The sequence below is a fragment of the Parus major genome, chromosome 1A, assembly GCF_001522545.3.
Source record: "Parus major isolate Abel chromosome 1A, Parus_major1.1, whole genome shotgun sequence".
NCBI lineage: Eukaryota > Metazoa > Chordata > Aves > Passeriformes > Paridae > Parus > Parus major.
Window position 1 is genome coordinate 13506743 of NC_031773.1, and position 11695 is coordinate 13518437.

General features: G+C 42.3%; 1 protein-coding gene across 3 annotated transcripts in view; it reads right to left on the reverse strand.

Moving 5' to 3' along the window:
• Positions 1-11695, reverse strand: part of LAMB4 (laminin subunit beta 4) — a 47001-nt gene that overhangs the window by 19513 nt on the left and 15793 nt on the right. For all 3 annotated transcript variants that reach the window (XM_033514803.1, XM_033514804.1, XM_033514805.1), the window contains 13 exons: positions 11525-11645; positions 10701-10889; positions 9926-10105; positions 9062-9171; positions 8524-8603; positions 7402-7552; positions 6146-6277; positions 5246-5431; positions 3928-4049; positions 3101-3221; positions 1981-2158; positions 499-642; positions 50-281 (listed from right to left, as the gene is read on the reverse strand). In XM_033514803.1, coding sequence (XP_033370694.1) covers positions 50-281; positions 499-642; positions 1981-2158; positions 3101-3221; positions 3928-4049; positions 5246-5431; positions 6146-6277; positions 7402-7552; positions 8524-8603; positions 9062-9171; positions 9926-10105; positions 10701-10889; positions 11525-11645 — 1946 coding nt within the window. The remainder of the gene's footprint in view (positions 1-49; positions 282-498; positions 643-1980; positions 2159-3100; positions 3222-3927; positions 4050-5245; positions 5432-6145; positions 6278-7401; positions 7553-8523; positions 8604-9061; positions 9172-9925; positions 10106-10700; positions 10890-11524; positions 11646-11695) is intronic.

The window sequence follows — 11695 nt, forward strand, 5'->3', positions numbered from 1 at the left end:
GAGACCACCAATGTCTGGTGGAGCTTTGCAGCGCTGCCCATCCACTGACCTTTCACAGTGGCTTCCAGCGGTAAACCCGCGGCAGTTGAGGCACTCTCCGGTCAGAGGGTCGCACAGCTCCGCGTGGCCATTACAAGGGCAAGGACGGCAGTGGGGAAATCCAAAGTACCCAGGCAGGCAGCGGCTGCAGCGCTGGCCGTCCACCTCCCGGCGGCAGGAGCACTGCCCCGTCACCTGGTCACACAGTGTGCTCAGCGAGCCTTGCGGGTGGCACTCGCATGCTGGAAAACACCGAAAGCAAAGCTGCGTCCTTAAAGCGTTCCTGCCAGCCCATCTCATTGCTGACCCTGCTCAAAGGCAGCAGGGATGGAAAATTTGTCACAGAAACGTTTTTTATATTGCTTCACACATAATCTGGGATTCAAAGCCCTAAAACTAGGATTTGTGTGAAGATCCAGCTAGTGGTACTGGTAGTGGTGCTGGCTGCAAGGCACTCACCGTAGCAGCCATGGAAGCCGAAGCCATAGCTGCCTGCAGAGCAGGTGTCACAGCAGCGTCCCACAACGTTGGCTTTGCACTGACACTGGCCCCCCAGTTTACTACAGTTGGCATTCAGCGACCCTTGTGGATTGCACTTACATGCTGGTGAGGGAAAAGAAAATCAAAACAGGTTTGGTTGTCAAGGAGTTTTACTGCTCTCATCAGCTTGCAGGTTTCACACTTTAAAATATGTAGGAAAGAGCTTGATTATTCTTCTCAGGGGTTCACTAGCCTGATGATGGCTATAGTTTAATCTTTTGATGGTGTAGCATCAATGGTGATGGTATATCAGGCACCAGCACAAGTCTTGGTGTTGCAGTTGCCACATTCAAGGCACTGCCTTCAATATGCATTTGGGGTAGGACAGAAACGGAGTAGAAAAGTGTAGATGCAAACAGAGACATCCTGAAGTCTAGAAAGGTTTGCTATGAGTCTGCATCTAGCTAGAGCACTGGACATAACCTGCAAGCTGTATTTAGTCTGCATCTATGTTCTGTTTGTTTTCTTCTGGACACCTTGGAGTAACTTGTTTAGTGAAGATGCCCTGCTAACTCACAGGGAATGTTGGCCCAGGATGCTCTGGAAAGCACTAGAAAACCAAAGTGCCACATTTCATCAGGAGAATCTTGTCACTTTAGGAATCAGGCCAATGGGGAGTTAGCACAGCCCAAGCCCAAATGAGGGGTTCGCTGTGCACAGCTTGTGACCTCTTCACCTGATGTAAGAGTGAGACATTAATCCTTCTAAAACTCACCCAATCCAAGCAGATGCTATCACTTTGGAGGCATTGCTGCTAGGCTCCCTGAAAGAAGCTGGCACCGAAGCTGTCCAGAAAGGCGCCTCCCATTACTGGAAGTGCAGAGAAGTTCCATTTCTCCTGGCCAAATACCTTGGAAATTCCCTGAGCTACTGAGCCCAGCTAACCTTTCCATGGCAGGTCCAGGAGGCTCCCTAAGAATTTCAAACCCCACCTGCTTTCTTGCTGGAGTATCATCAAGGTTTTCTTGGTGAATCTCTTCCAGTACACCAAGTTATATACCAACATGTTTGGAATCTTACCAAGCCATTCAGCTAACCTACAGCATCTACAGAAAGGGCTTAGAAACTTCTCTGCCTTTTTGAAGTAAAGTAGGAATATGCCTTGGTGATATGGTAAAGGCATCTGATTTAAATGCTTTTCAGAAGGCACAAAATCACTGCTGTGGTCCCTGTAATGCTGCTCCAAGAAGCCTATTAGGAGTGATGAACTCTGAGATTTGTGCCACCTGTGTTTGTAGCACATACAGGGTTCAGCCGGATATACCCTACGCATCCATGAATATCACATGCTGACCAGCTTCACTTCTACATCAGTGTGGGCTGAGAGCTCTACATATCCTACAAACTCAAGGGAAAACCAGCAACTGCCCAAAAGAGCTGCCTGTGCAGGCTGGTCCTTACCGACAGCGCCGTTGTGAATTCGGGCTGACAAGCTCACTATGAGCCGTGTGCATGCTTCGGGCAGCACGTGAGGCCCAACTTCAGATGCAATTTCAATACAGTGATACTTCTGGTACTCATCTAAATCCTTCTCGCTGCATAAATTGTCCACAGAGCTGATTCTGGGAATAAGTCCAAGCTTTGTCATTAAGAGAGAAAAGAAAATAGTTTTGCTTAGATATGTTGAAAACCAGAATTTCCCAAATTCTCTTAATGTGCTTTCCATTGCAACAACAGAGGCCTGGTTGCAATGGCACTGGTTTTCTAAATCTGCAATTGTGCCATTCTGTCATCTAAATTCATATTTATTCTGAAGGTCTAAACATTCCCTGAGTTCTTCAGTTAAGAGAGACTGTGTTTAAAAAAAAACCCAGTTATAGTAAGACCTCTGATATATGCTCAGAACTGGTCTTACTGCACTGTGTTAGTCACTCCAAAAGCAGTATCTGGCCAAAATTTTTACTTGGATTACTGTGATACTGTGGTACTGAGAAAAATCAGCTGAAGGTTCTATGTCCAAATATAGCCAACCCTTGCAAAGTCCAGTTCTACAGGAATAATTAGAGAAACAGACCTAAAAATATTTTTCTCAAGAGAAGGACCCAAAACTAACACCCAGTTCCTAACTTGATGGAAACTTCAGAAATATCTGGACCTGATTCCCAGGAAGTACACAACTAATTACACTTTTCCAATATCATCTTTAAAAATATCCATGACCCTGACAAATTAGAGATATTTAACAAAACTTCAGTGATGAGGAGCTGCACAAATTTATATCCATAGACACAGCATTTTATCAGCATATATATGGACTGTTCATAATTAATGAGCAACAGATAGAGATACACGCAATGTATGAAACGATTATGACTCACTGTATTGATCCATGAAAATTTAACCAGATACAATTCTCCCTTTCCATACAAAAATATGCAAACACTGTCAGTGGAGATAAACAGAAGCTGAATTTCTATTAAAACACACTATAAATTATTTAAAAATACTTCTAACAAGTCTGTAAAAAAAATATCACTGTGTATAAATGCAGCCTCAAGGGACTGGTGACAGAACTACTTACTGAGTCAATCAAGATGAATGATTCTGCCTTTTTGTCAGAAGCAGAGAGATGAGAAAAATACACATCCACAAAATATTCTCTTTCCGGCTCCAGGCAGACTGGAGTTTGCAGAATTGCCATCCTGTTTAGCAGAAATAAAGCACAGTTATAGCCAGGAGTCAGGACAAGGCAAGTTTACTGGATGTTGTGAGCTCTCCCTTCCCTCTGTGCATGCAAACTGATGCCTGCAGCCTTGAGCAAGCCCTGCTGCTGTGGGAAGCACACCCAGCCCCATACTTGCAGGCTTTGGGAAAGATTCAGGGCTTCTGCTGAATGATTCATCAAGCGCAATTTAAACCTGGGGAGATTAAACTGAAAATTACAGGTTTTACTACTTCAAGCAAGGGGGTTTGCAACTCGTTCATATTCATCCTTTCCTGCCCCTATTTGATCAAGACATTTGTCACATCCTCTTAGCTTCTCTCTGTTCTTTACACAGGTCCAAGCTGAAAAGCTGGTTTTGAAAATAGACTAGGACAGTGACTTTAAGTCAATATTTCCTTTCTATACTGAGGCAGCTGCAGTTGCATCTTCACCAGAGCAACGACCAACCCCAGCTGGATCTCAGGCTGTACTCCTGGGTTTGGCAAACCTTTGCCAGACTAAGGACTGGGACACCAGGGCATCTTCCTTAGGGCCTATGTAGTATTGTGGTGTGCCAGCAACAGAAAAGGCCACACATGTGTTTCTGATATTCCCACTCTCCCACACATGTGCTGCTCTGCAGTGCTTCAGTAAATGATTTGTACATGGAAGATCTACAGACAAAAAGACAGCAACAGTCAGACCTCTTCGTAGCTGGGAGAGGTAACTCATGTGGCTCCTGTGAAAAGACCTTGTTTTTGCAGTGTTGACCTGACAAGATACCAGCAGGCTGGATGGCAACACTTGCAAGCCAGTCTTCCAACAACTAAAAACAAAAGACAAAAATTATGGCTATATTTTGTATCTGAAAAACTTGCTTTCTCTTTCCAAGCATTAATGAAAGCCATCTGAATGATTACACACTGCAGTGAAAAAACAGATTTTCTCTTTATTCTTTACAGCACTAAAAAACTATGTTATTTGTGAAAAATTCATTGTATTTGCAATGGCTAATGAAAAGCAGAGACGGAAATGGGACCTCAGCTGGTTCAAATGGAAACAGCTCTGTTAGAGTCCTTGGAGTTGTTTCTTTTCTTAGCACAGTGTTATTCTGGAGATATCCTTCATTAGCTGCCTTCTCACACATCTATTAAGAAATAATAAACATAAAAGACTTTGTAACAAATGTATTTAAAACCAGCTCTTCAATACTTAGACAGAAAAAGCTGCCTCAGACCAGCCCACTGAAAAATTGCTCCCATGTTTTAAGATACTGGGAGATTGTTTTGTCTCAGAGTGACAGTCAGAGAACAGAATACAATAGGCAGCAGGAAAATTGAGTTGTGGGACTGTCCCAGTGAATTGCAAAAGAGTAAGGCATATACAAAAGCTGGTTCCAATAAAATACTTGCCTGTGTTTTTGAAGACATGGGTGGGGACCTCAGTTTAATCAGATTTGGATTAACAGATTTCCCTAGACATGTCATCATCATTGAGAAATCTTCTCCAGGCAAAAAATAGTAATTTGGCTATTTTCCTACAATTTTCACACATCTGAGAGTCCAGCTGGAACAACTGGGAAGCAGGATGCCTGCAAAAGGCCTGGATAAATATCTATGCAGATCACTCCTGCCTGTGCACATTTTACTGCCCAAAAAATCCCAGCTAGGAATATAGGATGCTTGTTTAAAAGGAACTGTATTTTCCATGTATTTTCCATTTTGATTTTTGAGTAAAAGTCCAGTCCAAGTAAAGGTGCCAAAAGAGAAACATTCAGAAGATGAAATCTTGGCTGATGTTTAGAAAACACCTTTAGTGCTGATTTTTCATATTTGAGTGGAAAGGGTTAAGGGGGTCAGTGGAGGATATATTACTTGGTTGGTAGGGCAACTTGCTACTGGGTGAAAAGGAAAAAAAAATTAATTTTAGCTATAAAGAATAGGACAAGTTGCTCATCCTATTATTCACAAAATAGACCCTGCACCTTACAACATCACAAGACACACAAGACTTCACAAGTACCTCAGGCTCATAACGAACTGTGATATCGAAGTCCATAGCAAAGGGAACGTTGTTGATGGCAAATCTCAGCCCAGCTCCACTGGGAACGCGGGCAAAGCCGTGTCCTGTCCATGTGACAGCCCGGCCAGAGCTGGGCTGCCGGAACACCACCACCAAATCCGAGTCCTCTCCAAACTGCATCGCACCCTGCAAAGACACACTGACATTTGCAACAGCACACAGAGTCAAAGGACACAAAAAAACACTTGGAAAAAAGAAATGAAATATTTTTGCTACATTGTTTACTTATTTTAGCCATCAGTCTCATTTTCTGAACAAGCTCATAGTCAACAATATAAGAACTCTCCCAAATGTAGGATATTTAGGGTCACATGTAATGAAAAGCCTCCTCTAACTTTGCAGCAACAGCAATAACAGGGACGAGAACAATCCACTCACCTCTAAATATCTGGCATCTCCAAACATTCACATTGCAAACCTTAAACAGAGTAAGCCTGATTTCATACATGGCTGGACCTTTCATTATAAGCTGGATACATAAATATTGATATTTACGATGGCTGCATTTAAGTGCAGGAGGTACCATGCTAATGTCTTGGTAAACTCCTTGGAAATGTCTTGCAACCAAGAAAAAAAAAAAATTACCTTTCATAAGGACTTTTCCCTTCCAAAAATTCATGGAGCTTGAGTCTACATAAGTGCTGGATATAGCAGTGCAAGCCTGTCAGTGTGAATAATAAAATGTCCAACACAACTGTGTACCAAAAAATTGATTTGTGTCAGGAATTTAATGTCTAAGATTGCGAATCCCTTGTGCTCAGGCATTTCCTTGCCCTTTGTTACAAAATAAAATTTTATTATTTAGTGTAAATTTAAGTAACTACTCAAGTACTAATTTACCTGTTCCAGTCCAGATTTTCTTACAGTTCTTTTCTTATTCCTGTTTAACACAATCTTTCCATTTTCAATCATGAACTCATAGCCTTTCCTCTGGAAGTAGATGTCACACCTTGGAAGAGTGCTTGGCTGAACCTATGAAGCAATAAAAGAGGAGCAGCACTGTCTCAACAGTGTTGAAGGGTGGTAAGCAACTAAATGAAAATCCACATTCTTAAAACAAGATCTATTGTCTTCTGGGAGAAACTCTAAACTGAGGCCCGGCAGCTTCTGGAAACCTTTTTCCCTCACTCCCTTAAAATTAACTTGCACTTTTCCCTCATAAGCTGTTCCCCACACATCTGTTTTCCATTTAATTACTGGACTGTGTATAATCACACTATATATATATATATATAATATACACTGGACTGTGTATAATCACACTATATATATATATATATATAATATACACTGGACTGTGTATAATCACACTATATATATATATATATAATATACACTGGACTGTGTATAATCACACTATATATATATATATATAATATACACTGGACTGTGTATAATCACATTACTGAATGTGATTATAGATAAATATTTGTAGATGCAACCTGAAAATAAACATTTTTTTTTTATTATTCCTTACCTAGGTTTCTGTACAATACGCCAGAGAAAAAATGTTAGCAAGAGCATAGACAGAGGAAGGGATGCATTCCAAGCCTGCACTCAGGATGGGGAACAACTACCCCCATGTTGAAGGGGGAAAAAATTAATTAATTTTTCTAAAAACATTACAGATGGATGCCAAATTCTTGAGGAAATTAGGCCATAATCAGTGCCTTTATATAAGGCAGCAGGAATTAGTCCAATGAAGCAGAAAGTAATTTGATTCTTCCCATGTTGTAGGTTCCCAGAAATAAAACATTTCATGAGAGCTATTGGCAACTCAAACACTTTCCTCTAATTTAAATAATTAAATTAATTTCTCTAATTTATGCTAGACCAGCCTGCACTTGAGAAGCAGCAAGGGCAGCTTTGCAGGTCATACTGTGCTGTACTGACTGTCCCTCTTTAACAGCCACAGTTATGGAATAGTCATGTCCATGAAAAACAAAGACAAACTGATGATGGTTGAGGGACTTGCTTTGCATTTTCCTGCTAAAGAGCTGCTTTCCAAGCAAGGTCTCTCCTCCTCAGCCTCAGCTCCCATCTCACCACCTCAATAATCCCCTCTCAGTACAACACCTAAAAAACCAAAAACCTACCAAGGGTGCAGAGCCAGAGAGGGGCTTTGCATGCTCAGCTTCATAAATATAATAATCCAGGGGTAGAAAGAAGTATCCTGGAGCTGGCTCGTTGCACTGGCGGCTCACGATGTTGGGCAGACACTTGCACTGACCATCCATCAGGGAGCACCTACGGGAGGAGTTGGCAAAGGGAGGACATCAGTGTGGCACAGCTGGGCCCTCACAGCATGAGGACAGCTCAGACCCAGCCTTGTTCCACCTTTGCTTAATATCTCCCATCGATGGATTACCCTCATTACTAAACTTCTTCCTATCACCCACCTCCTCTGTTTCTGATGCTGGATTTATTCAATGCTACTTTTCCATGTCTCCAGAGTCCATGACCTGCTTTGTCTTTGTCTGTTCCATTCCTGAAGCACTGATCCTTTTGTTTCCTGAGCACCTGTTACTGTCTGCTCCTGTATAATTTCTTGTATCTTTAAGAATCACTGTATCAGTGTCCTTAACAATCTGTCACCCACAATTATGGAGGCAGAATATGAGATCAGAAGGACCTTTGATGTGATATGGAATGTTTTCATATACTTACAAGCATATTTAACACACCAGGTGATTTACCTGCTTACAAGGAGCTGCTCTACAGCATGGGACTGTGTGCTCCTCTAGCTGAAGTCTAACAGCAGTAGTGAAGACCACTGCCCAACAGATTTTTGGAGGAGCCCAGCTGAAACCAGCCTTGCTTCTAAAATTATACATTTGAAATAGGAGCCAGAAAAAAAATAATTTAGCATTTAAGGTAGATGTAGGAAACTAAGCTAAAAATGTCATCTCTAACTTACTTCTAATTTCTAATAATACTAGGGCCTCTGGTTCTCTCAAGGCATACATTTTTTATTTCATATTAAACACATATTGGCTCAACCTGATTTAAGGTTGCCTTCAAAAGAAATAGGAAGGTCCCCTTACCACAAATAAATTTCCAAGATCTCCACCCAACTTCACATTGTTTGCATGTTATGAAATTCCATCTACATTCTATTTTCCTATCTGTACTGTGACTGTATTAACTTAATCAGAGAATCTAGCCTAAGAGTTTATAAAAATTAAAACTAAGAAAGAACTTGAAGAACTTTAACTTACAAGTTATTCTGGGATCCACCAATATCACAGTCACATGGAGAACAGCCATACAGGCTGTTGCCAAGACCCCAGTATCCTGCCTGGTATAAAAAGAAAGGTTCTTTTATGGCAAATATTGAAGTATGCAAAGCAAAACAAAACTTGTTCTGCTGGAAGAACAGTGCTCTGGAGCACTACTGTGCTTGGCCATGGGAGATCGCTTCACTTATGGGATAGCAGGGGTGCTCAGACACTACAAGAGCCAGATATTTACCCACTTGTAAAAGCAAATTGCTCTGTAAACAGCAAAGATGGATCAAGGACATAATTTTGCATTTCCTTTCCTTTCTGGGAGTGCTCCTCCCCCTGCAATTTGATTGCACAAATGTTTGGGATTAGTGAAAGAGAAGCAGACATGTCAATGTAAAATGGGAGTATACAGCTATAAAATTACTTTGAATTTTGACTAATTGTTTACTTTTTTGGCAATGAAAAGATGTGAGATGGGTGAGACCTCCAAAACCACATGCAGAAGCAAAACCAAAAGCTGAGTACATACGAGGCATTTTTCACAGCGTTGCCCTGTGGTGAACCTCTGGCAGAGGCACTCTCCCGTGGCAGGATCACAGACGGAGAAGGGCAAACTGCCCAAGGGATTGCAGTTGCAGGCTGCAAGGATGGAAAAGTGCAGTTACCTCTGCAGGCCCCACTGATGGCAGCAGGACTGGCATTTACACTGGATGTGGCATCAGCATGACAGGCAGTCTCCATCCTTCACACAGACACTCTGCAAATGAATGTGCCCTGGCACCCTCCAGCCCTCAGACTTGGAAATTGGCCCTTGGAAATGGACAATTTCCTTGGTGGGTCCCTCTCTGGGGGGGAGCAGAGGCACTGGCAGAAGGCCTCTGTTGTGGTTTGCCAAGTGAAATGAGCTGATCTGCACTGAAGTCCTTGTGTATGGCTGAGCACTTGGTGTGGGCATAATGTGCTCATAAACCCAGACTGCAGCTGGGCAGAGGTGGGATGTGTTTTCACCAAGCCTTTCTCAGAGGAATGGTTGGCTGGAAATTCTCTTGGCAAAGCAGAAGCTCTGGTCATCTCAATATCCCTTTTCAATTAAATTACATATTTAATAACTCTTCTATTAACAAAGCCTGATCTGTTATATTATACTATGCATTCTGTAAGTGATTTTGCATTATTTCGGTCTTGGATGCTGCACTAGATACCTTGAAGTGATTTTGCATTGTTTGTCTTGGATGCTGCACTAGAAACCTTGAACTATGTTGATGTTAAATTACAGTAGGCAACTGGGTATTTTCTGACTGAAGCGGAGTATCAGTGTGGATCTGTGCATTCAACTAACCTCCATGCCTTAAAAATGCTTTGGAAAGGAGACTAGAAGAGGTGGTTTACATACGCTGGCAGCCCAGGGGATCGCTGCTGCTCAGCCCGTAGTAGTTTGCCCTGCACTTGTCGCAGCGAGCGCCCTCCACGTTCTCCTTGCAAGGACACCGGCCCGCGACCGTCCCCAGCATGGGATCCGTGTGGCTCTCACACACGCCTTCGTGCAAGGTACCCTCTGGGTCACAGTTGCATGCTACAGGCAGGGTCAGGGAGACACATAAAAAAAGCACATATAGATGTAAGCGTGGAAACGCAATTACAGAGCTGCTGGTAATCTGCCCTCGGCTCCTTCAGGACTTTGCATGCCAATCAATTGCTACAATTAAATAACCCTCAGAGCATATTCCACGTCCTATGTTAATAATGAATTTAGGTAATCTTTCTGAAGAAGAGCTCTCATGTCTGAAAGATTACTTTGTTTGCATATGGCAGGCATCTAGCAAAAGTTATTTACTCCTCTCATCATTTTGGAGCCTCTTCTGTAGTTACTGAAGGTCACAGAAGCAGCATCACTACTGCTATTCATATTTATATTGACCTTGTTCAAGAAAAATGATAGCTTCGCTGGATTTCTAAGCTCTGTTTAGCAAGGAGTTGGAATATGCTTCTCTTTTTACAGTGCTGTCATGCAGCTACTTAGTAAGGCAGTTTGGATGTTATAGGTTTGGTAACATTTTTACAACCATGTGGACATTAAAACATGGGGATGGCCATAGGGCTCAGAGGAAAGGGGACCAGAACAATACTGTTTTGAGACATTCTTACAGAAGTTAAAAAGGGAAGCTTACGGAGGCATGCCTGAGGATCTGAGATGACTTTGAGCGGATCCTGGTAAAAGGAACGTTTGCACTTGTCGCAGTGTTGGCCGGTGGTGTTGTCCTGACAGTCCTCACAAACGCCACCACTGACCCCACCACTGGCCTGGTACACAGCCATGTCAAAGTGGCATCTGCTGGAGTGGCTGTTGCAGTTACAACCTGAAACCAAAACAAACAGTGGGGTATTTCACACGATGTAAATATTGTGGTCTGGCCACATTGCTGTCTACACCTAACACAGGGCTACTGGTTAGTTGTATGATTTCAGTGTCCAGCAAGATTATTCCTAGGCCTTGTGTTTTACAGCCGGGGGGAAAAAATTGGAGTCTTCTGACAGAGCTGTATCTTAAACTTGGAAATGCAGGCGAGTGTGCCTGATATGCAGTGGGGAACACTGCCCTGCTGAAGAAATCTCTTGTTGAATATTTTTTATGGACAAATACATTTTTCTTGTGTATACTATATTATTCATTATTGTGGAAAAAAACAATTTAGCCTTGTCTAAAATCTTCCATTCACATGAAAAACACTGTGCAAACCAATGAATGATCTTTTTTCACTAGCTGCTTTTTCCTCTATTTTTTTTTTTTCCCTCTGTATGAGGAATAAGGACATTGAACAGCTCTTCCTCTTGTAGGATAACACAGCACCTACGGATGCAGGAATCTGTTTATCTGGATGAGGCATGAAAAAGTCTCCCTCCCAGAAACCTGGCCATTCCATTATGGGTTGGACTAGGATTGTGTCACACCCACCCCTGGCTATCAAAAAGGAAAATATCATGTTTGAGTTACGTTTGCAAGCATTATCTTGTGTCCCTTCAGCTGGCCTCCATGGAGCATCATTGTAGAAATCTTTACATCTTTCACAAGATAAACCTTCAGTGTTATGGTGGCAGATACATCTCCCATGGACCTGTAATGTGGTGAGAAAAGAGAGGAGAGGAGAGGAGAGGAGAGGAGAGG